The sequence below is a fragment of the Peromyscus californicus genome, unplaced genomic scaffold (assembly GCF_007827085.1).
Source record: "Peromyscus californicus insignis strain IS unplaced genomic scaffold, ASM782708v3 Scaffold_8__1_contigs__length_139910024, whole genome shotgun sequence".
NCBI classification, from domain to species: Eukaryota; Metazoa; Chordata; class Mammalia; order Rodentia; family Cricetidae; genus Peromyscus; species Peromyscus californicus.
The window spans coordinates 139093049-139119602 of record NW_026294606.1 but is presented as its reverse complement, the minus strand read 5'-3'; the positions used below and the strand labels follow the sequence as shown (position 1 = coordinate 139119602).

Below are 26554 nucleotides of genomic sequence, written 5' to 3'. Positions count from 1 at the left end.
ATTGAGGTAGGCAAAAACTAATGATTGGGCACATCACTCAATACCTCATATCCTCAGCAACTGCCTCTACAAAACGAGGGGTTTAATTCTTTTTTTTTTTTTTTTTTTTTTGGTTGCAGAGTCCAGATCCTCTGGAACTAGAGTTACAGGCAACTAGTTGCTAGCTGCCTTGTGAGTGTGGGAATTGAACCAGGGTCCTCTGGAAGAGCAACCAATGATCTCAACCATTGAGCTATCTCTCCAGCCCCTTCAACTGTCTGTATCTATAGTAGTGGTCTACAGATTTTCATTCTTATGCACAGAGTTTCACTAACATTCTGTTTTCCAATGTTCAAACTAATTAAAGTAAGATACTGGGCAGGTAGGTCAGTGGACCAAAGTACCAGGGCTCAGCCTGTCAGTGGCTAATGGAGGGGTAGAACCATGTCTTAAGCCAGAAACCACATCAGTAAAACACATGCATGGCTACCAAAATGAAAAAGAATTACTATTAATATATTATTGAAAGCATGAACCATTTGTCCACCTTTCTTCTCTGGGGATCATTCATCACAGTCAGACTATTGGGTTAAATCTCAAAGACAAAATTGTTTTAACCCTAAAAAATGGGAGGATATGCCTCCCAGCTCTGGTAGCCAATTCTTTAGAGGCCTGATGAGGGGAAGCAGAGTCAGAGGATTTACAGAACCTACCATGAGACCAGGGATGATCCATTTTGCAGGAGCATCTCCACATGACCCCCACCTCCACCCTGCCCAGGAAAGGCCTAGGAAAAGCACAGAGAAAGAACAAATGTAGACTGCCCCAGCCCACTCACTTCCATGCTTCATAGAAATCATTAAAGATAAGCCTGACCTTCACATGAGTCCACAGAAAAGAGTGGCCAATGCATGCGTGGGCCAGGGAGGTTGTCTGTCAATGCCCAGTGTGGTGATATATCGTGTACCTTAATAAAGGTTACATGAGGATCAGAGGACAGAGCCAGCCACTAGATTAGATATAGAGGCCAGACAATGGTAGCACACACCCTTAATGCTATCACTCAGAAGGCAGAGATCTGTCTGGATCTCTATGAGTTCAAGGCCACACTGGAAACAGAGCCAGGCAGTGGTGGCACACACCTTTAATCCCAATACTGGGATGCACACATGCCTTTAATCCCAGGAAGTGATGTCTGGGCAGAGAAAGGTATATAAGGAGTGAGGAAACAGGAACTCACTCTCCTGAGGCTGAGGATTTCCTAGAGGTAAGCTAGTGGCTGGCTGTTCTGCTTCTTTGACCTTTCAGCTTTTACCCTAATATCTGGCTCTGGTTTTTGTTGTTGTTGTTGTTGTTGTTACAAGACATTTTAAAATTCGTGTTACAGCCCAGTACCAATTCTTCCTGGTTGTTCTGTACTCTGTACCTACTTCTAAGGTATCTACATGATGGGCCTGATCCCAAATAGTCCATACATGTTAACCAGGCAATTCAACAGATAAAGACTGGTGGACTACTATCTGCCACATTCATTTGTAGGTGCTAGAGAGCTAACTGTGGAAGAAAAAGACCAACTCTCATCCCTACACCATCATTCTAGTGCAGGAGGGATATAGAAAATCACCTAAACACATTCTATCACCTCATATCCTACATCTGCAAAATCTACTAACAGCATCAGATGGGAAACAGTCTAAATAAAAAACTGCACCTGGACCGAACAAGTCCATTTTCTTTGTCACTACTTCCTGAACATCACAACGTCACAAAGATTTCCACCAAACTTACTTTATGGTGTTATTGTATACTATCTTCAGATGGTATAAAGCACAAACTAGGCTGTGTATAGACTATATCCAAATGCCATGGCATGTTCTGTGAGAGTCTTGAACATGTGAAGATTGTGTGTTTGTGGAAAGTCTGAAGAAAGACTGTACATGATTTATGTATAGAATGAGAAGCTGATAAGATTGATAAATCTAGAAAGTGAAATAAGAAGCATGTGCAGAGCTCAATATCTTAAAAGCAAAGTAGCCAGCAAAACAGGCTCTAAAAATTTAACAGGAGAGCATATGTGTTTTCTGGATCCAGGCAAGAGCATTGAAGGCAGACAGGAGGGAACCTGAGGTAGAGGTGTCATGGTATCTGGAAAGACAAGACAGTCTGCCTAGAGGAAAACTGAGGGGATCGGACCAGGCATAGCCCAGTCCCTTTAAATTTCAGAGGGGTTGGGAGAGAGGCTGGTTTTTCCTGTGAGAAGCAGCCAGAAGATACATTCTTTAAATGTTCATTGGGATGACTTCACAGTCAGCTTCTCTAGACCGGAAGCAGGCTCTCACTAGTAGTAAGATTTACTACCCGTGGTGTGGATGTGGAGAAGCTAGAGTACTTGCTCACTTCTGGTAGGGATGTAAAGTGATGCAGCTGCCATGGAAAACAGTGGGGCAGGCCCTTGAAAAGTTAAAATAAAATTACCATATTATTGAGAGCTGCTGGTAGCAAAAGTCCATGGAGTATACAGCAGTGACAACTAGAGTTCAGAAGGTCAACCTATCAGAACTAAGGGTTCTGTTAGAGGAAACCATCATGCAAGGCATTATGGAGTTACTGCCTTTTCAATGAACTGGCTGTCTCTTGTAAACTTCTTGTGCAATAACAGCTATGATTCTTCCCTTTTACCATGCATTTCCATGTTATGTATACATGTAATCTCACAATTGCATCTCAATCTTGGGCACAACTTTCCCTATACATTTGGGGTAATTGGATAACTGACCCCAGCTGTGTTTGTTTTTCATTAACATATATCTGGCCAGGGCCATTCTCCAGACAAATGTCATCAAAGATACCTTTTTCCAAGGACAAAACTACACATACATAAACATTAGCTCATCTTACATACAGAGAAAATAACCACTAGCAATTAAATCAACTCCTTACCTTCACCCCAGGTTATTTACACAAGACCCTAACTTAAGAGACTTACTGTTCACATTCCTGGGATGATGTTTTAGCCATTTCTTGGTTACTGAGTTAAGGCAGTTACTTCCCACTGACCCAAGGAGATTGCCTACAAGGCTAGGCAGATGATAGGTGCCAAGCTTCTTTCTTGTGCATATTAAGTTTTAATTCCTCCTCAGTCAGATTTTTCCTAGATTTCCTAATTGATCTTAGCCTTTAGTTGACCCTACCAGAGAACTCCCCTTTAGTCACTCCCCTTTTGGATTGTAATTGGAAGCTAACATTTATTGCTTATCACCTCTCTCTGTTACCCTAAAAACTTCAAGCCTCCATTGCTTTGACGAAGAATTACTGTTTCTGTATGTATACTGGTTCTCTGAGAGCAATGGGAAGAATTGATTGAGAAGAACAAAGATGAGGACAGAGGCAGGAAGAACTAGGTAGAATGATGAGAGAACAGCAGAAGGGACTGACAGCAGGAGGGACTGAGAGGAGCTAAGTATGAGAACAGAAAAGAAACTGTGTAGATAGAATTTACTTAGAAGAATAAAGTGAATGGACTAACAAACTCAGTGTGCTTAGATTCATTGAATATTCCCCAGATTAGAATCCTCATCTGGTTGTTAGACTCTTCCACAGACCCTGGGGGTAAACAATATAGGCCGGACACATTATTGTTTACATTAGCATATGAAGCAGTTGTCTTCCTTCTGCGTATATGCCCTCAAAAATGGGAAGCTAGAGTAAAGACAAGTGTTCACCTATGATCACAGTTTCACTATCCATGTAGCTAAGGAATAGAAACAACAAAACCCTCATCCAAAGATACATGGATGAACAAGGTATAAAACACAAGGAAGCCTTGAAAAGGAAGACAACATCATTGTGTGCTAATATGAATGGGCAATGATAACATTATAGCATGAGGATAAAATATGTCACAAAAAGACAATGCATACAGATATATGGGAAATAGTCAATTCACAAACAGAAGTAAAATAGTAGTGGTATAGATTTGGTGACATTGAGAACTGAGAAGTTGTTTATGGTGAACAGGTCATTTATGCAAAATTAGAAAGTTATAGTAGGTTGAGTAACTAACATAACAGTGTGATAATACCAAACACTGTGCACTTAAGAATGGCTAAGAAGTTATCATGCTTTGTGTGCTTTGTTATTGAAGCATACATACAAACACACACACACACACACACATTTCAATCTCAATTAACACATTTTTTTTCAAATTTGTTTTTTATTTTTAAGTTATTTATTTTATATATAGAACCCAGTTTCCCCTCCCTCCTCTCCTCCTAGTCCCCCCCATCTCCCCTCCCCCCATACACCCTTCCTTCCTTTTTATTCAGAAAAGATCAGGCTTCCCATTGACATTGACAAAACATGACCTATCAAGTTGTTGTAAGAGTAAGCACCTCCCCCATGTATTAAGACTGGGCAAGGCAAGCCAACACGAGGAATATGGTTGAAAGCCAGCAAAGGAGTCAGAGACAGCCTCTGCTCCCACTGTTAGGAGACTCACAAGATCAAGCTACACAACTGCATATATATATATAATACAGAGTGCCTAGGTCAGTCCCATGCAGACTCCTTGGTTATCTATTCAGTCTCTGTGAGCCTCTATGAGCTCAGGTTAGATGATTCTGTGAGTTTTCTTGTGATGTTCTTGATTGATCCCTCTGACTCCTCCAATTCTTCCTCCCTTTTATCAGCAGGATTACCTGAACTAATGAGCGACTGTAGGTCTCTGCATCTGCTTCCACCAGTTGCTGGATGAAGCCTCTCTGATGACTATTGGGCTAGGCACCAATCTATAAGTATAGCAGAATATTCTTCGGCATCATTACATTGACATTTTTTCCCTTCCAGACCTGTTTAGTTCTATCCTAGGTCTCTGGGTCATCCAGCCAGGGCTGGACCAGTCACTGGTTGGCCACTCCCACAATCTCTGTGCCAACCTTACCCTAGCACATCTCATAGGCTCAACAGAATGTGGTCCAAGGTTATGTGGCTGGGTTATTCATCTACTGGTAGTCATGTTTGATCACAGGAGATGGCCAGTTCAGGCTATGTATCCCCTTTTGCTAGGAGTCTTAGCTTGTAACATCCTTGTAGATTCCTGGGAGTTTCCCTTGCACCAGGTTTCTACTTGACCACAAAATGACCCCCTTTCCAGTCCTCTCTTTCAGTATTCTCTCCCCCACCCACCCTCAGTCTAATCCCTTGTGTCCCCCTCCCTACCCACTGCCCAGTCCATCCATGAAATCTCTTCTTTTTCCCGTTCCCAGGGAGATCAAAGTATTTCCCTTGAGCCTTCTTTGTTACCTAGTCTCTCTGGGTCCCTGGACTGCAACATGGTTATCCTTCACAACTAATATCCACTTATAAGTATATACCATGTTTGTCTTTCTGAGACACCTCACTCAGGATGATTTTTTTTTCTAGTTCCAGCCATTTGCCTTCAAATTTCATGATGTCATTGTTTTTAACAGCTGAGTAATACTCCATTGCATAAATGTACCACATATTCTTTATCCATTCTTTGGTTGAGGGACATGTAAGTTGTTTTCCAGGTTCTTGGTTACTACAAATAAAACTGTATGAACATAGTTGAGCAAGTGTTCTTGTTGGCATGATTGAGCATCCTTGGACATATGCCCAAGAATGGTATACTTGGGTCTTAAGGTAGACTGATTCCCAATTTTTCTGAGAAACTGCCATACTGATTTCCAAAGTGGCTATACAAGCTTGCACCTCCCACCAGCAAGAAAAGAGTGTACACCCTTTGCTCCACATCCTTTCCAGCATGAGTTGTCACATGTGTTTTTGATCTTAGCCACTCTGAAAGGTGTAAAGTGGAATCTGAGAGTCCTTTTGATTTGCATTTCCTTGATGGCTAAGGATGTTGAACATTTTTTGTTGTTGTTGTTTTGTTTTATTTTGTTTTTGTTTTTTGAGACAGGATTTCTATGTAACAAACCTACCTGGCTGTTCTGGAACTCTCTTTGTAGACCAGGCTGACCTTGAAATCAAAGATCTGCTTGCCTCTGCCTCCCAAGTGCTAGAATTAAAGGCATGCACCACCACTGTCCAGTTTTGTTGTTGTTGTTGTTGAACATTTCTTTAAGTGCTTCTTAGCATTTGAGTTTCTTCTGTTAAGAATTCTTTGTTTAGATCTGTACCCCATTTTTTATTGGATTATTTGGTTTGTTGATGTCTAGTTTCTTGAGTTCTTTAAATATTTTGGAAACCAGCCCTCTGTTGGATGTGGTGATGGTGAAGAACTCTTCCCATTCTGTAGGCTGTCCTTTTGTCCTATTTACAGTGTCCTTTGCCTTACAGAAGCTTCTCAGTTTAAGGAGGCTCCTCCCATTTATTGTTGATCTTATTGTTTGCCCTATTGAAGTGCTATCTATCCAGAAGTTATCTCCTGTTCCAATGCATTCAAGGCAATTTCCCACCTTCTCTTCTATCAGGTTTAGTGTCTCTGGATTTGTGTTGAGGTCTTTGACCCACTTGGACTTGAATTTTGTGCAAAGTGACAGACGTGGATCTATTTGCATTCTTCTATCTACCAGCATTGAGTTCTACCAGCACCATTTGCTGAAGATGCTTTCTTTTTTCCATTGTATAATTTTGGCTTCTTTGTCAAAAATCAGGTGTTCATAGATATGTGGATTTATGTCAGGGTCTTTGATTCAATTCCATTGATTCACCTGTCTGTTTTTATGCCAATACCATGCAGTTTTTATTACTATAGTCCTATAGTAGAGCTTGAAATCAGGATGGTAGTACCTCCCAATGTTCTTTTATTGTACAGGGTTGTTTTGGTGATCCCAGGTTTTTTGTTTTCACATATGAAGTTGAGTATTATTCTTCCAATGTCTGTGAAGAATTGTGTTGGGATTTTAATGGGGATTGTGTTAATTCTGTAGATTGCTTTGGTAAGATGGCTACTTTTACTATGTTAATCCTGTTGATCCATGAGCGTGGGAGATCTTTCTATCTTCTGATATCTTCTCCAATTTCTTTCTTCAATACCTTGAAGTTTTGTCATATAGGTCTTTCATTTGCTTGGTTAGAGTTACATCAATATATTTTATATAATTTGAGGCTATTGCAAAGGTTGTCTTGTCCCTGATTTCTTTCTCAGCCACTTTATCATCTGTATATATGAGGACTTCTGATTTTTTTTTTTTGCATTAATCTTGTATCTAGCCACATCACTGAATGTGTTTATCAGCTGTAGGAGTTCCTGGGTAGAATTCTGAGTGTTGTTAATGTATATTATCATATCATCTGCAAATAGTGATACTTTGACACGTTCCTTTCCAATTTGTATCCCCTTGATCTCCTTTAGTTATTTTATTGCTCTGGCTAGAACTTCAAGTACTATATTGAATAGTTATGGAGAGAGTGGACAACCTGTCTCCTTCTTGATTTTAATGGAATTCCTTGAAGTTTCTCTTCATTTAATTTGGTATTGGCAACAGGCTTGCAGTATATTACTTTATTTTTAGGAATGTCCCATGTTTCCCTGATCTCTTTAAGACTTATATCATAAAGGAGTGTTGGAATTTGTCAAAGGCTTTTTCAGCATTTAAAGGATCATGTGGTTTCTTTTTCTTTCAGGTTGTTTATATGGTGAATTACACTGACAGATTTTCGTGTGGTGAAACATCCCGTGATCTCTGGGATGAAACCTACTTTATCATGGTAGATGATCTCTTTGATGTGTTCTTGGATTTGGTTTGTAAGTACTTTATGGAGCACTTTTGCATCTATGTTCATGAGGGAAATTGGTCTGTAATTCTTTTTTTTTTTGAGTCTTTGTGTGGTTTGGGTATAAGGGTGACTATGGCCTCATAAAATGAATTTGACAATGTTTCTTCTGTTTCTATTTTGTAGAATAATTTGTGGATTATTGATTGGTATTATCTCTTCTTTGAAGGTCTGGTAAAATTCTGGCCTGAAACCATTTGGCTCTGGGCTTCTTTTTGTTTGGGAGACTTTTAATGACTGCTTCTATTTCCTTGGAGGAATTGGAGGATATCAGTCTATTTACATTGTTTATCTGCTCTTGATTTAACTTTGGTTAAGTGGTATCTATGGAGAAAACTGTCCATTTCTTTTAGATTTTCCAGTTCTGTGTAGTAAAGGTTTTTGAACTCTTTGTATTTCCTCAGTGTCTGTTCTTTTGTATCCCTTTTCATTCCTGATTTTCTTAATGTGGATATTCTCTCTGCCTTTTAGTTAGGTTAGTTAAGTTAGTTTTTTGAGCTGAGTGGCCTTGGTAAACCTTGGCTTTTTTTATCTATAAAATGGGGGAGGGGGGTGAACACACTGGCTGGCTCACATACCTGCACACACACACACACACACACACACACAAAAGTGTAATTCATGGTGCCCAGAGCTTGCAAAATGTATAAGAGCAGGCAAGATTAAGTAGCATTATTGTCATTTCTCTAACAGAATCAGGCAATGACCCTTCTAGCTGCCTCATCAAACTTCCATGCCACTGTGACTCTCAACCTGATGCACTGGTACTTTTCACTTTACATAACAATCTCTTTCCCTCATGAACAAGCAAATGCAACAGGAGAATGGCAAATGCCATCTGAGGCTGGGCCAGTAAAAACAGTAAGACTTTTGTCTTGCTTTCTGTTAAATGGCTTACTCTGATGCAAGCTAACTGCTGCATTACTTGGACACATAAGCATTCCTAGGGAACTGAGACCCCACCTATGTTGTGAGCCACTTTGGAAACAAAGCCTGAAGCCCTAATAAGCCTTTAGATGACTAAAGTCCTACAGAGACCATGTGCCTTGAAAGAACCAGAGTCATGGCCCAAACTTACCTTGCTCCATACCCCTGATTTTTCAGAAACCATAAATAAAAAATAATGAATAGCTTAAAGCATTGGATCATGCTATGGAGCAGTACATAAATAGTAACAGTACAAGTAGGGAATACAATAATCACCTGTCTTGTTGCTATGACAAGAACAACATAAGGAAGGAAGGATTTATTCTGGTTAGAGTTTGAGGGCATAATCTATCATGTCAGAGAAGTCATCGCAGCAGGGGGTTGAGGCAACTGGTCACATGTTATCCATAGTAAGGGGTCAGAGTTAATGTGTCTTGGATCTCAGCTAACTAGCTTGTCTGCTTTCTTCCTTCTTTCCTTTCTTCCTCCTTTACTCCCTCCCTTTGTTTCTATTCAGTATGGGACCCATAGCACAAGGAATGGTGCCTATCAGATTAAGGGAGACTTCCCATTTCAATTAACCTGAAGTAGAGCCTCCTACCCAAACATGACCAGTGGTTTGTTTCCATGCGGATTCTAGGCCCCATCGAATTGACATTCAATATTAAGAAATGGAGGTGGTAACCATAAGGTGCTTACTCTATGGCACCCAGGGCTCCTTGAAAATCAATTATGAAACAATCCTGCTACACTGCAGCCACAGCATTCTCTGATTCTAAGGCCTGGCATTTAGGGAAAATATTTTAGCGGATTTACACTCTTAAAGAAGCACCAAAGAAGACATATGGAGCTAATGAATTACACATCCAAATGCCATTATGGTATCTTTTGATAACAATCTGGGATACAGTTATACAGCTGGCAAGCCTTTATCATGCAAAATACTTAAAAATTGAGTTTAAAATTTTTAAAGATGAGAATACTATAGGTTTAGCTAGGGGTCCAGAAAATGTGAGTGAGAGGTATCAAGTTTAACAAACACAATGACACCAGCAATGTCAAACTCTCTTGAGTTAACAAATGAAGTCACAATCTGGCAAGAGAGGAAACAATCCGACTCCTTTTTAGACGACACATCATTGCTTCCATCCACCAAGGATTCACTGTTCTCCTGAGGCTGCAAGAACGTCCACAGTGAAAGGTGATTATGTATCATGATAGTTCACTTTTTAGCCTTTGGAGCTTAGACACGAATCAGACATAGAAATATGGACTGGGCATCAGGTTCTAAGAGTGTGAATCCTAGAAGCCTTGAGTCATAGAGTGATGCACAATGGCTAATGGCCCAGTTTCTGGAAGCAAACCACCCAAGTTCATACCTTAGGCTCCACTTCTTTCTATTCACATGACTTTAATTGTGTGGTCTAGATTTACTATAGGTTACTGGTTTGTAAAAGGAGGAAAATACACTGCCTGGGAAGAGATATATTGTAAAAGATTTAGCACGACATCTGCTATTCCTTATGAAATGCTAAGAAGTCAAGTGACTACTGACAAAGGGAGCACAAAGCAAGGAGCAGAAGACTAGAGATGCATAAGGTGTTATCTTCCATCACAGGGCACCATCCATTGATAACTTCTGTTACCAATACCTACTGTGGCGGTTTTTACACTACATCCATAAATCCTTTGATATTCCTCTACCTGGGAGACAAGGTTGTATCACTTCTTCCTTGCAAGTAGGTCGACCTCTGGGACCATTTCAACTAACATACTCTGTCATCAGTAGAAGTGACTAGTTCTATGTGCCTTACATACTGGGACACTGAGACCTACAACCATTAGCTGCTATTCAAATATCTTAATGCTGAAATGAGCCATGTTGTCGGGAAGTTCAGTGTAGCCCATGCAGAGAGATGACAGGAAGAAAGGCAGCCTAGGCCATTACTACTGATTCAGTCACAACAAACATCCATTACACAAGGGTACCCAAACCAGAACCACTCAACATATCTCTTTCTGAACTCAAGACACTGTAGTAGCACATGAAATGATGGCTGGGAGCTGGCTCTGTGGGTAAGAGTGCTTGCTATGCAGGGAAGAGGACTGAAATGCAAATGCCCAATACCATGTGTAGGTATGGTCACACATCCCAGCACTGGGGTGAGGTGGAGATAGGTAGATCCTAAGAACTTGCTGACATGTCATCCTAGCTCAAATGGAAGGCTTCAGGTACAACTAAAAGACTTTGTCCCAAAAAGTGAGGTGGAGACCAAAGGAAGAAGACACCCAAGGTCCTCCTCTGACCTCCACAGATGCATGAATGGGTATGTGCACATGCACACAGGTGGCCAAAAAATTCCCTACATGACTGCTATTGCCTTAAGCTATCAAATGTCAATTGATTTGACTACACAGAAACAGGGAAGAGCACCTATAGCATGTATATGGGTATTTACTTCCAACTCACAAACTCATTTCATCCTCACATTCATTAGGTGAGAGGATGTTGTTATTCTCATTTTAGTTCATGAGGGAAAATAAATTGTCACAGCTTATGGGTTCAATCAGAAGCATTCTTGCCTCTAGTTCTAGTGGGTTGTTTTTTTTTTTTTTTTTGATACTATACCACAATCAACCCCAGGAATGGTCAACATGAGAAAAGCAAAGAAAAACACATGAGCTTTTGCATATACAGAGGAGTGAAAATGAAAATAGATCATTCAATTCTGAGGTGCACAGAATCCAGCCTCCACTGAAACAGTATTGCTTGAGCAACAGAAATATGCAGGAATAAAATGGGTGGTGGAAGGCCATATAATTAGGAGAGGAGGAAAGGACACAGGGACTGAAAGGGCTGGTAGTTCTTTCACCAGCTAGCTCTGTTGATAACCTGGAAGTCATTATGATAGTTTTCAGAAATACTTGCCAGACTGAGTAGAAGTTTAACTGTGACCACAGACTATAGAATTGTCCTTGGCAACATAACCCTGTCCTCTAATGAGATATCGAGACAAGCTTCAGCATTCATCATGGAAAAGTGCCAGGATGAAGGGAAGCTTCTATTTTGACCCCAGTCACGGACATTTCTGGTTTGCCTCTTTGGTTCTTTTGCCAAAACCTTTGCCAAGTGCTACCAATGGGATATGCATTGCTAATGGGCATGTAGGTATGGCAGAGCCTCTGGCTCCATGTGCAAGGAGACAGGTCACTTTGAGACATGACAGCCTTCACATACAGGTGCAAAAGTTCTGAGAAGGACCAGAGTGCATCTAGAATAGTTTTACCAAGAACATTTTAAGTGTCTAAAAATCAATGTGACCAATAAGTACAGAAAAAGAGAAGAAAAAAATGAATCAAAGCTAACTCTCAGAGGCAAATCAAAATACTGTAAAGTAAGGATCAACATATTAAAGATATAAATCAGCGTACTGTTTCGTCTTTCAAACACTGATGTTATGTCTTCAGAGATGATTTCCAAATAGTTCCCCATTTCTTAAAATCACCTAGACAGACTTTTTTATATACCAATATTTATGGGTTTTACTCCCATTAACTCCCCATACATTGGATGAGGTGTCATGGACAGACATTTTGGTAAAGAGTAATCTTCATGCTCAATCAAGTTTGTGAATGATACATAGAGCAGAGAGAACATTCTTTAGTAACAACTGTAAAACAGCTTCAAAGTGTTAGTTCATTTTCCTTGTATTTCTGGCTCCCTTGCAGCTATGTAGCTAAGGAAGCCTTTAAGCTAAGTTCTGTCCAAAAGAGCTAAAAGAAATTGAGGTGTCTCAATAAAGAATTGTCTGGATTGTGTTGGCCTTTATGAATTCCATCTTAATTGAGAGCGAAAAACCCATCTTGAATATGGGCAGGTACTATTTCATGGACTGGGTGAAAAGGATAAAGCCAGCTGAACATTGGGAGCAAACATTCTCTCTGCTCTTGACTGCGAATGTGTCTCCAGTTATAATCTATGACCTGAGATTGTGAGCCAAAAAAATATTCTCTATTACAGTTGCTTTTGTCAGGGTCATTTTTTTTTTTTTTTTTTAATCACAGCAATAGAAACAAAACACAACGGCCAACTTCTAGACACCCTCCCACTAGGGCATGCTCCAATCAGACTTGTATTAAATGTCTAGTCTACTACAATCCTAGGATGCTCTCCTTGTCATTTCTTTTTAAGGTCTCCTCTCTTGATACTAGATTTCTATACAAGTCCATCTTCATCTTCATCATTTAATAAGCCCTCACTCCATGTGGCATACAGATAGCACTGTCAGCATCATTAATAAATCCATTCATGGGGCAGATGCTATGGTTTAAAATGAGCTGTGACTTCAGGGTGGATAAAGTCTAATATTTTTTATTCTAGGAAGCAGCATAAGAAAACCCAGCCAGTATTATCTGTATTTAGCTAAAAAGAATACAAATTACCATAACTGAAAGCACACTAAGTATCCTTGGTATTAGCCATAGCTATAATGGCTTCCATAAGGCAAGAATCAGCCTCAGATGTTCACTGCTCAGACACCCACGAGTTCCAAGAAGTTGGGCAAAGTGCTCAAGTACTCAAAGCGGAAACTACCAAGGCTGAGTTCTTATTCACCCCTGCTGCTAACAAGCACTTTTCTAACTCATCTACACAGTAAGAACCAGAAGAAGGGGAATTGAGCATGAGTGAGTGAGTGAGTGTGTGTGTGTGTTTGTGTGTGTGTGTGTGTGTGTGTATATCCCCACATGCATGGTCTCAGTGCATATATTACAAGGGAAAAAAAGGAGGTTGAGTCTGGTAGGCACATTACAGGAAGATGGATAAGAAATGCAAGATTCCAAAGATTCACTAAGAAGGGAAGTATATTCCAGCAAGAAAGAGGTACTAAAATATGAAACCTCAAAGGGTGGCTTTTGATAGGCAACATCACCTTAGTTTTGAATTGCAGAGACTGCTCATACACAGAAAAGGGAATGGGGGCCAAAGTAACTGCATAATGGAGCTATATCTCTGGGTGAGCCATTCATACTACCGTGTAAAGAATTGAGTTCCCAGGATGAAGTGTGGAAACATGAGTATTTCCTAATGAAACACAAAGAAATTAGTGACAGGTTCTATCAGTTATGCTTATGTGGAGTAGGCCTTCTTATCCCTGTTTATCAGATGGAGAAACTGAAACACAATGAGGTTAAGTCTTTTTTGGCATTCACTAGAGTTTATGACCAATCTACTTTTGCACTGAATTAAGAAATCCAGCTCTTTCCAGGGTCCTGGCTGTGCTTCCAGGAGGCATTTGCAGGGATGAGCAGGAACTGGGGTTCTGAGTAGCCATTTCTCTGAACGCATATGCTCCTTACCTCACACTTCTCCACAGCTGGCTGCTGCCCACATTCAGAGCTGTTGCCTGCCACGATGCCAGCCCGCAGATTCTCACTGTCCCCTGTTCCCTCTTCCATGGAGTAGGTCTTGGAGTGGTTCCCACGGCGGTGAGCAGGGCCCTGACCCTGGGCCAGGCTGAGCTGCCTGCGCAGAGAACGGTTTTCCTCTTCCACCTCTCGCACACGAACCTCCAGGTTCTCCCGCTCCCGCTGGCTGGAGGCAGTGTACCTGGGACTGTGTGCTTGGGACTCCAGGGGAGACAGAGACACAGGCTTACCATCTAGGGGAGGAGAGACCAAGGAAGCATTAGCTTAGCAAACTTACCTCCAGGAACTTCAACATTACCACCCCAGGCTCTTGACCCAATCCCACTGCTTAGCAGGAAAGCAGGTGGACTATGAATGACAAGTCAGAGCATCCATATCGAAATGGGAAAAAAAGTGAGAACAGAATGGCTTATTATGGTAATAAAAATCAAAATACTGTTTACAGAAAGACATTCCGAATATTGTTCCTAGTTAAACACAATGCCTTCCTCCCCATATAATGTGTTTAAAAGTAGACACTCTTAACAAGAAATCACGTAACATGTATGGATAAGGAGGAATGGAAATTTTGAGATGAGGAGCTTCAGAATGTAGAAGAGCTCAAAAGGAAAAGAGGGAATAAAGTGAAGTTCTTCTTAAGTGAACTCCTAAACCAGCTTCCAAACCCTGTTTTAAAAGCATCACCTCCCAAGGGAAGCCATCCTCCGCCTGTATAATGTTGCTTATAAGTATATGATTTCAAGGCTAACTATTTGGTAATTTTTTTTAATTTTTATAATCTGAAAACACCACTTCCCAAAGGCAATTAGCATATCTCCTTGTATAAAGTCAATACCCAATGCATGCTGACTATTAGGAGGTCCAGATACATACACAAGACACGCTCAAAGCTGCCACTCCTTTTTGTTTGTTTCTACTCTGCTGATACTCTAGGATCCAGCCAGAGGGCAACTGTCTCAGAGGCTTCCAATCTATAACTCTCATGACTGGAGAGTGACCATCTCCCTAGCCTGCTAAAATGTGAAGGGTCCAGGAATATAGAAATACAAAATTATAAGCTTAAGAGATGAAAGCTGACAGTCATCACTCTAAGGGTTAACTGCTAACAGTGGCTCTCTGCTTTACAGCCAGCTCCTCTGCAACAGCCAGGGGTTAACTTTTAACTCCCTTGGTCCTTATAGCCAACAACTGCCCGGACCAAAGTTAACTTTTAACTTTACAGCTAGCTGATAAGTTTTTGGGCCTCACGGTGTTTTATTTTTTTTATTCTTTATTTTTCTGGAATAAAATTTGCATCTGGTTTAATAGACTGATGACCCAACAAATGCACTTCCGTTTTTCCACAACCCAAGTTGTCTTCCTCGGAGCCCAGACTAGACTGAGATTTTTTTTTTTTTTTTTTTTTTTTTGGTGTAGGCTTTTTTTTTTATTAGTTTTTTTCCTTTTATTGAAAACAGATTCTTTTCTCAAAAAATATATCCTGATTATAGTTTTCTCTCCCCCTACCCCAAGTTATTCTCCATCTCTCCTCCCTTCCATATCTACTCTCTTTCTGCCTCTCATTAGAAAAAAACAGGCTTCTAAGAGAAACAACCAAACATGGCAAGATAAAACATAATAAGATGAATCAAAAATAATAATATCAAAGTTGGAAACCACAAACAGGAGGAAAAGAGTCCCAAGATGAGGCACGAGAGTCAGAGACCCACTCATTCTCACACCCAAGAGTCCCCTGAAACACTAAGCTACTATCTATACTATATGTGCAGAGGACCTGATGCAGACCCAGGTAGGCCCTGTGCTTGCTGCTTCATAGACAGATTCTAAACTGTACCAGCAAGGCTATGTGGCTCACAGAGCTTGAGGATCAAAGCTGGGGATGAATTACATACCATGAGTTTCACCTGTGCTGCCCATGCTGCTTGCCTCTGCTAAGAGCATTTGATGTCCTTAATAGAAACTGCTATTTTATTTAGCCCCCAATCACTTTAGGGTTAGCTGCATTTGCTCCTGATCCTATCAGTGCAATAAGTATGGCTTACTGAATTCCACTGCCATGAACTACAAATCAAAGGTTAAGGCAGGGGACATGAAATCACAGGTGGATCAGGGGTGCATTGTAACTGGGCTGGTTAATTACAAGCTCCCTCCCCTGCTTTTGAAATCAGCCTCCATGTTTGGTTCCACCAAGAGAATTAAACAGCACAGGACTAGGGCTATAGCTCTGTGGAGAGTGCTTACCTGACAAGTGTGAGGCCTTAGTCTCCTCTGATGCACCTGGCCTTAGTGAATACCCATAACCCCAGCACTTAGGAGGATCAAGAGCTCAAGGTCATCCTTAGATACACAGTTTGAGCTCCCATTTTAAAGCGGGGGGGGGGGGGGGGGGGTAGCTAAAGTAGCTTAGTGAACATGGACCCTGGAGTAGGGTAGACAAAGATGAACATCTTGTTAGTAAGAGAAGGCAGACTCCCAAGGCATGCAGTGACTGACAGGGGTTTCTTGCACATACTATCCTACACACACAGTGCCTTAAGTATCAGAGCACAAAGCAGTCAATATGCCTATACAGACAAGGAGACTGACGCTATTAATGTTCACAGCAGGAAGCTCGCCTTGATGCCACACCTGGCTGTGACCCCACATAAGGGGCTGAGTTAAAGGTCTCTGGATGTGAGACGGCCATTTCTCTCATAAAAGAATTAGGAACATGAGCACAGAACTCAGGAAGATCTGAAGGCCGAAGATACTGAGGGACTCTGGAAACTTAGCAAAGGGAACAAGAGGTTTTACTTCAATGCTCTGAGCTTATAATCCCTTCTGTGAAACAAGAACATAAAGGTAGCATAGCAACAAGGCTGGAGGCTTGAATAAGAGGTCCAAACAAAAAAAGGGCTGTGCCTCCACCTAAGAGGAACCTGGCACATAGGGGTGCCTACAAACCCGCTCCCAAAGAGGGTAACAGAGTTGCAGATGGAATTTAACATGTTAATTATTATGGATGTAAGACTGCAATGTATAAGTAAGTGGCCACAAGTTTTGGCTTCCTCTGACATAATTTTGACAGAGGGTATCTCCCACCATCTTACTCCTGGCCTTCGCTATGTCAAGGTGCACACATAGGAAAACATAGTAGGCAGGTCCAGTACCAGGGCCCTTTCCTATCCTCCTGCTCCTTTCCCCACAGCCCACAAGTCTGTTTAGGAAAATTACAAGCTTTAATCACGTGCTTATAGGAAATGACATTCCTGTTGAGTCCATTTCCAGCCTGTTCTCGGGCCCATTTGGTTTTAACTAAATTTTCTCAAGCATTTACAGATGTTTTCTTGCTTTTCAGGACTCTGTCAATTTGTCACCTGTAAGTATATAGCAAAGAAAAATACAATCCTTTGGGGGAAGAAATGACACCTAAAAGGGTAAAAATAATATCGTGACCAGAACCTGGAATGGAAGATGTACCAATAGTGGATATGAGTGTCATTTCTAGTCTGTTTTGAAGCCATATCACCTTGCCCAAGTCCCTGACCTTTTCAACTACTTTCTTCTTTTGAAAAGGAGGGAAGCTGGGTGTGCTGTCTCACACCTTTAATTCCAGCATAGATATGGTAGATCTCTAAGAGTTTGAGGCCAGCTTGGTCTACATAGTGAGTTATAGGATGGCCAAATATACATAGTAAGTAAGTGCCTGTCTTGAAAAACAAAAACAAAAAAAAAAAAGAAAACAACAAAGAAAAAGAAAAAATGAAAGGAAGGGGAGGGGAGGGAAGGGGAGGGGAGGGAAGGGAAGGGAAGGGGAGGGAAGGGGAGGGAAGGGGAGGGAAGGGGAGGGGAGGGAAAAGGAGGAAAACACAGACCCCTTTCAGATCTTGCTTCCTGTGCAGAGGAACCTGCAGTAACCTGGCTGTGCAATCCCATCGCTGAGCAAATAGATGTAAGTGCTAGGAGGTCCTTGTTGCTTTGCCATGCTGACAGCCTGCTCTCCTTTATTTGGATTATTTTATTTGTTCCTGATGTACTGGTTCCTAACTTTGTTCATCGAGCTTCACCAAACCTTTGATGGGAGGTAACAAGAGTAAAGAGCAAGTCATAGGCTTGTAGTCATAGCCAGTATGTCTTATGGGATAGATTCTATAATTAATCCTCCCAGGGTTAGATTCCATGGTCTAAGTAAACAACTGTGACCATGCCTGATTTTCTTAAGCTATCAATTGTAAAGACACAGCTATTCCCTCTGCTATCCAACAAGCACAAAGTCTTGTCTCTAACACCTTTGGGTGATATTGAGCTGCCCCACATGCAACTCCTTACTCGACCTAAACAAGTCAGTGTACACCATGCTAAACAGGACGAGTCTATGGATCACATTTTGAAGTGTCCACGAAGTCTAACTTTTTTTGCATGTTTCTAATTGCCCAGTCTCAAATTCACATATATATGTAGCAAACTAATACCTGCTTAGGGACTATGATGGTCAATTTCATGTGTCAACTTGACTGGGCCATTAGGTTCCTACACATTTGGTGTTTCAACTGATTACATTTTTTTAACGAGATAAAAATTTGTATCAGTCTAATTAGTAAAGAAGAAATCCTTCTCCAGGGTGAGTGAGCCTCATCCAATCTTAAAAAAGTGGCGGAACTGGTCAGAACTGGAAGGCCAACTATTTCTCTGAGGAAGACAAGTCCTTCTTGCCTGACCACTTTTGTGTCTGGACTTCAGATTTCTTCTGCCTACACACTCAACAGAAGGAACTAAAACACTTGCCCTGTAAAGTCTCTAGGCTGCTGGCATGTGAGCTGGACTGGTCCACTGCCTCTCCTTGACCATAGGCCTCCAGACTGCAATGGCAACTATGTGCTGGCTCACCTTGAGCTTCCAGTTTGCTGGACTCACCTGCAGATCTGCCAGGGACTCCTTTGGTCTAGTCAATCACATACACTCATTCTCTGTCTCTGTCTCTCTGTGTGAGTGTGTGTGTGTGTGTGTGTGTGTGTGTGTGTGTGTGTGTGTGTGCAGGCACTCTCATGTAAGTATGTCCAGGAACATACCCATACATGGTTCTGTTTCTCTGGAGGCCCCTGACCAAAGCAATGACCACAATGATCTACAGATCCTACCCTGGAGGACACTGCCTCACACCAGTCTCTTCAGCTGAAAGCCATGGCACCTTTGCTGCACTTCACAGGGATGTGAAGAAGAGACAGGGGGAAGAGTTTGTAATCTCTAGAGACAAAATACTTTAAAATCTACGAAAAATACAAGTCTAATAAATCTCAAACTACCTGTTATTTAATGAGAAATTATAATAGTTCATGTTGAAGGAAGAGGGAGAGACAACCAAAGCTACCAGATAATCAAAGGAAGTGGAGAGCATGGCATTAAGAATAACTGAGATTAAACTATGGCTTTCTATTTACTAGTTAACAAACTTTAGCAAAGTACTGCATTTTTCTGTAACTCACTGTCTCCATATGTAAATGCTGGACAGAGCTGTGGCTATATTTACATATTACCCAGCATTAGACTCAGCTAAGATTCTGAAATGTCTTTCTTCCCTCTTCCTCCAGCCTCAGTCCTAACCCTAACTTTATTCCCTGTTGCCCTTCCCCCAGACTCTGTTGTTTCAATATGCAATCTATTTATACATAGTGTATCTTTCTATGACAAAGTGTGCACATGCATTGAGCTAGTTCAGCCCACTTTGAGTTAGAAATGTCAAACAAGACATTATTCAAAACCTCAGTTGACAACTGCTTTCTCCTCCCTCCAGAAGTTCTGAACAACCAAGAACTTTATCATTGGATTTGAATCCCTGAATCCACTTGAGATGAATCCTCTGAATTAAGAATCAAAACATCCAAGTTCAGAACAAAAAGGGAAAATTAAGAAGCAATCTCTGTATGGTGCAATGACAGGGATTATAAACCTGCTGTCCACAATGTCCTAAATGGTAATCCCAATCAATTTGTATGTGTTGACTACCCTGCAATCTTTATGGAGAGTTTGCATGTCACATGGTATAAGATCAGTCACTCACTTGCAAATGGACACTATTGCACGACTCATTTCCAGATTGGGCCAGACTTGGGTGTGCCTCTGACTCTTTTAGTCAGATCTTGAATATAGGTACCAAAATCCTGCACTCAGAGGCAGAAGAAAAAAGTTGTCCTCCTGCATGGTTCTGTAGGCAATGAAGATACTATATCCTAACCTTTACATGACAAGATGTCAAATGGATGTGGCTTTGTCCTAGAAGAATCTGATTTACAAAAACTAAGGAGGAACCAGATTTTGAGATCTTTTCTGTCCAAGGTTGGTAGGACTTTGTCCTAAAACATCACATTGTTCTCCTTGGCTAATCCCCTGCCTCCAGTATCTCCCTATTCTCACAGCTTCCCACATAGATCTTATGAATTAATGTCCTTCAACCTCATTTCCATCACATTGGCAGTTTAAGAATGTGCATAAGTAAGTCCATTACTTCAAGGTCAAGAATGATTCTTGTGCAATCATCAGGCTCCTCAACACCCACATAAAAGCCACCTGTGGCCAGACAGGCCTATATTTCCAGCACTGAGAGGGTGGGAGTTGGAGAACAAAGACAGGAGGCTCACTGGGGCTTGCTGGCCATTCAACCTAGCACAAAAAACAGTAGATCCAGGTTCAATAAGGAGAGACTGTCTGAAAGGAATAGGTAAACAATGATAAAGCAGGACACCTAACGTCCTCCTCTGGCCTCCTCACAAGCACACACAGACACAAACATATACATATTCTACACACATATATCATAAACTGTAGCTCTAATATACACAGTGACTTACTGGTGTGTGCACAAGCCTTAGCCAGATGAGTGAGCTCAAAGCATCTGGAGTTGGGAGGCCTCTAGTTCTCAGCACAGGAAGCAGCCCTGCATGAGATTCTCACATGTAACCAAAGTGGAGAAACACTGTCCTGTGCATCATGCCAGACTCTCTGGTTCAGGTGCAAAGAAGGCTTTCACACTATACCCTTCAGTGCAATGTGGCTTTCACCAGGGTCCTGTCCCCTTGCCTCAGCTTCTACTACCCTCTAAAGGCAGCTCTGGTCACATGAACAGGAATGTCCCTATTCCTGGTGTGCTGATTGAATAAGAATGCCTCCCACAGGCTCAGATGTTTGAATACTTGCTACCCAGTTGATGGCACTCTTCAGGTATTATGGCCTTGCTGGAAAAAGTATGTTACTAGGGGCAGTCTTTGACGTTTCCAAGCCATGGCATTCTCAGTTCTCGTTCTCTGCTTGTGGTTTAAAATGAGCATCAGCTTCTTGCACCTGCTACCATGCCTTCCCTACACCATCATGGACTCTAGAATCATAAACCCAAATAAACTCTTTCTTATGCAAGTTGCTTTGGCCATGGTATTTATAGCTAAGACAATGGTACCCTATCTTGTCAAAGTTTATGGGCAATTTAGTTCCCCTAATCTTCTTCCTGTCTAGATTAGAGTGTTGTCTATGAAGCGGTTCCAGTTGCCAGGCTACTGCCCTTTCCTTTAGGATGATCACAGGGCTGAGTTACACTGAATTTTCCAATGTCTCTCCTTCCACAGGAGGCAATGTTCATGAAGCATCTTGTCATTTAAAAAATAAATAAATAATGCCCTCCTTGCAATATAGAAATTTCACAACCTCCTTCAATGCCACTTCAAAATGCAAAACAGACAAAAGGTTGAAGCCACAGTCATTTTAGAAAAGTTTAAAAAGCTCAAGCTGATCTTGAAAGTTTCACTTAAAAAGAAGTGTACTCCCCAAACACTCTTATGAAAGCTGAGTATGCTAATACCTCAGCTTTTGCACTTGTAGGCAGTGTGTGCACCAGACCTAGTCATAGGTACATTTTTAGCTACACCATGGTCTGAAGTCCTAGAAGCTTCCAGAAGCATAGCATCACATTTGCAGTGGGAAGGCAAATGGCAAACAAGGATTGCTTGATTGTTATGGGTAAACAGGGAATGTTTCACCAGAAGATTTTCCCAGAGTGATTTTCTGAAAGATATCTTTGGCACAAAAAAAGAAGAAAAAAAAGCAATCATGAGTTCCAACAAAAGCCTTAGGGATCTTCTGGCAAAGAGAAAATGACAGTAAGGAAACACTTCAAAACTTTGAAAAAGAATCTGCCACCACGATGCCAGGAAAGGAGATCTGGATTCCATTCCCCTTGATCTGCAGAATGAGTGCCATTCTCTCCCCCATGGAACTATTTTCAAGAATTTTCTCTTAAAGGACTTCATTAAGCGGAGATAATAGACATTTTTAGTACCAATCTGCTAGACTCAAAGCTGCAGTTTTGGCTTGAAATGTGTCCTCATGATCAACAATCACAGGGTTTTTTGTTGTTGTTGTTGTTTTGGTTTGTTTTTCCCCTTTCCAATTCAATGGTATCAAACTTTGCAATTTTCTGTTCAAGTATCCCAAGTTCAGAGAAGTGGAAGCAGTTGGTCTTTGATCTACTGTGCTTATAGCAGGACAGATAAATCTACCTACTTCTAAATATGGCCAATTCTTTTGGTGGGCAAGGAAAATGAGAATTAAGAGAAGAGATGTGTGAAGAATATTCAATTTGCCACCAAACAAGGCAAGAGACCTCTGTCTACAGTCAATTTATTTCTTTGGCAGTTGAGTCATGACTTCCATGTGACCATGAGGCAATTTAGCAAACAGCCATTGGTGGAGAAAAAGAAGATGGTATTCCAGAAACCACAACATTTACCCCAACTCCTGAGAACTGATCAGTAAAAACCACAGCCAATTCATACTCTACTCTTTTTGGTTACACACTGCCTTCACTTACCTATTAATACCAATTCCGTTTAGCACAGCTTCAAGGACATTACTTATTTTAGCAGAGGATATACTGATTGCAGATAAGGAAGCAGCTTTTCCCTGTGCCCAGTTTACTGAGTCGTCATCTATACAAGTGTAACAATTGAACACAATCTTCTCTGTTGTTAGGTCATGGGAACCACAAACTGCTTTGCTATCTCTGCAAAGTGAGTTCCAAGGCTTCCCGAGTCATCACTGTGACTCTTGACCATGAAAGAGATGCAGAAATATTCTGGGGTTTCTAGCTTCTCTACTCCCCACCCACAGCTGCCCTTTTTGCTGAGAAACACTCAAGATGAAAGACTGTATAAATGTTTTACCACTGATCTAACTTTTAAAAAATCTTTGCAATAAATGTATTATTTCCTATGGAATATTCAATCCTTATATAATCTAATTCTGTTTCTAAGACTGGCAAATCACATGTGCTGGGAAGCATTATATTTTACAGTAAAGTTATATAAAATGTCCTGATGAGATTGTGTGTGTGTGTGTGTGTGTGTGTGTGTGTGTGTGTGTGTGTGTATGTATGTGTGTGTGTGTGTGTGTGTGTGTGTGTGTGTGTGTGTGTTAATGTGTGTTTCTTTGTAGATTAAATCTAAAACAAATTCAGCTGGCCGTATGGAATGATTCTTGAAAAAGGTTTTAAATTTTCCCTTTAAATCATCACTTGAGATGTGGGAAAATATGCTTTATCCAGTTTATGAACCTCTGCTTGACATGAAACTTCAAATTGCCATCCTTGGTGGCTATATTCAGTACTCAAAAATGATTGGAATGGTTTTTTTAAGGGAGAGTATGGGTAATAACATCCAGTTCAGATCACAGAGAGATGAAGAGCAGAATGGCAAGCAGCAGACAAACTGACCAAGCTCTGACACCATCCATTCCTGCTTCTAAAGTATGGTACAGTCCAGAAAAATCCAGACCTTCACAGAAGAGGTAAGAACTACTACAAAGAAGAGTCCAAGAGGTTAGAGATGCTCAGCAGCTAAGGGTGCTTGCTGCTCTTGCAGAAAACATATTTCGTTCCCAGTACCCATTTCCAGGAGCCCACACATACCTATAACTCCAGCTCCAGATGATCTAATTCCCCCTTCTGACCTTTTTGAGCACTTGTACTCACTCACTTGTGCATCCAGACATAGACACACACATATAAGTAAAAATGAAAATAAGATCTATATTTTAAAAGTGAAGTTGGTAGATGCTTGCCTAGAAGGCAAGAAGCCCTGGTTCCATTCTCATTACCATATAATCTCAATTTTGTGGTACACATTTTTAATTCTAGCACTTTGGTGATAAAGACATGTCATCCCTGGCTATCCAGTGAGTTTGAGAAGACTCCTGTTATACTTTAACAGTGATTTATGAAGACTGGACTACTGTGCTTTCTGTCCTAGCATGTGATGTAGACGAGAAAATAGCCCACTCAGACTTTAATAACCTTCTCTCAAATGAAGGTCACAAATGCCATGGATGACTTGGGACTGAACAGGAAAAGCAGCAAAAGGCATGAGTGTCCTTTCTCATCTATGTCATTGCCAGTCTTTTTCCATATCTGGCCATTGGAAATTATGGACAGCAAGTTTTCTTCACTTCTCCTTTGTGTATGCATGTATGTATGAGATATGAATGCATGAGCATGTATGTGATTTGAGTGTGGAGACATGAGTTTACTATGAGCATCTACATCAATTGTGCTCTATCATATATATGGAGGCATCATCTCTTACTGAACCCAAAGCTCACTGATGAGCTAATACAGCTAGTCAGCTTGTTCGAAGATCCCCTGTCCCCCACTTCAAAAAGCTGAGATTTCAAGCAGGCTGCAGTATTTGCCCTAGATTTATTTATGTGGATGCTGGAGATCTAACCTCAAATACTCACAATTGTGCTGTAAGAGTTTTCTGCATTGAGCCATCTCCCTAACCTATTTCCACTTATTTCCTGTAAATGAGCACTCACTCACATGGGTGACCCGATCCCATCAGCAGACCTTAGAGTACTGGTGAGGGCTGACTTGAAATGAACAATCTTCTCAAGGCCCCTGATAGTCCTCATCCCTTCTCCAGTCAACTGGCTTTGACATAGATCATAACAAGCCCCCATCACCCTTGATTGACCTGTGAATGTTAAGCTTCATGCAGGCCACCTTCAGCATTCAGTGTTCATCAGGGAGCTAAGCCCAGTAAGACACTGAAAAGAAAGGCTTGGATCATCAGAAAGAGCTTGATATCAAAGATAGATAGGGTTCCATTTGTATTGATTAATGTTAGTGATGATTGCAGAGCTACCCCATGGTACTGTGGGAGGCTTCCACATACAGTGCTTTGCTGCATTTCAAACAGAAACAGAAGCAAGCCTTTCTGTGAATGTAGAGAATTTTTTGATACCATCCAGCTGCTATAAATTGTTTTGCCAACTAAAACAATGCTATCGTGCTCAGCTGGATTATAAATTAAAAACAAGATAAAGCTTGCCTGAACAGCCCTTGCCTAGAAATGAAAGCCCCCCTTTCTTGTGCCCTCCTCCCTCCTTGTCACCTTAACTAACATTAGAGCTAGATTCCAATTAGTGAGAGTTACACTCTCCGAGAAAGACAAGAAGTGGACCTGTATCAGTTATTTTCTCCACAAATCCAAATTAGCCCTCTCCAGGAAATCAGAAATAAAGGATGGATTTTTATCAGGGTATACTAGGGAAGAAGGAAACAGGAGATTTTTTTTTTTTTTTTAATCAGGAGTTGAGTTTAACAAAAATGTCACTGTTGTATCAGAATGGCTCTTCAGATATTACACAGAGAAAGATACATGTTTGGCTAATATATTCTGCTAATACTCACCAATCTCCAAACCTGTCATCTTTGCATTGTACATTCCACTTTTGGGAATTTTATAATAAAATAGTTGCAAACATCTTATAAAAGAAGAAAATTAAGGACTCATTTTTAAAAAGATTTACTTTTATCATTGTTAATTGAGTATATCTGTGTGGTGGTATATATATATGAGGGCAGTCCAGAAGATGGATTTGCATCCTATGGAGCTGGAGTTACAGCTGGTTGTGAGCCATGTGAGAGCAGTGGATGCTCCTAACCACTGAAGCACCACCCCAGCCCTAAAACTCTTGGAACAACTTCACTGTGAAGCAAAACTGGGATTTTTTTTTTTGGGGGGGGGCAGAAACCTTGAAAGATACCCAGGACCAAAGTGAAGCCTTTGGTGGTAGAACCTGTGGTGCTAGATCCTAATTCCCAGTCCCAAAGAGAATAGTCCCTGGCAGTGCAGGTGTCCACATGACTGAGAGCCAGTGCCAGCGTCATAGGGTACACACAGCAGGAAGGGTTATAGTTGAAGAGTTTCTGAACCTTCAGGAAGTGTTACTGAATCCCCTGCACACCATACTCCCATCTTCAGAAAGACATGGGTTTTGGGGTCCCCACACATGCAAAGTGTGAGCTAAGTTCCAGAGAAATGGAATGGACATGAGGAAGTAGAACTTTCCATTTATAGGCTTTATAACTTGGTAAATTAACACTGATCCTCCAACACCAGCTCAAGAATCCTGCCTATGTCCCTTAACCTGCCTAAGG

At 41.1% G+C, this 26554-nt stretch overlaps 1 protein-coding gene across 3 annotated transcripts in view; it reads right to left on the bottom strand.

Moving 5' to 3' along the window:
* The window catches only part of Large1 (LARGE xylosyl- and glucuronyltransferase 1), a 569590-nt gene that overhangs the window by 306396 nt on the left and 236640 nt on the right, over positions 1-26554 (bottom strand). For all 3 annotated transcript variants that reach the window (XM_052728941.1, XM_052728940.1, XM_052728939.1), the window contains one exon: positions 14026-14327. In XM_052728941.1, the coding sequence (XP_052584901.1) occupies positions 14026-14327 (302 nt within the window). The remainder of the gene's footprint in view (positions 1-14025; positions 14328-26554) is intronic.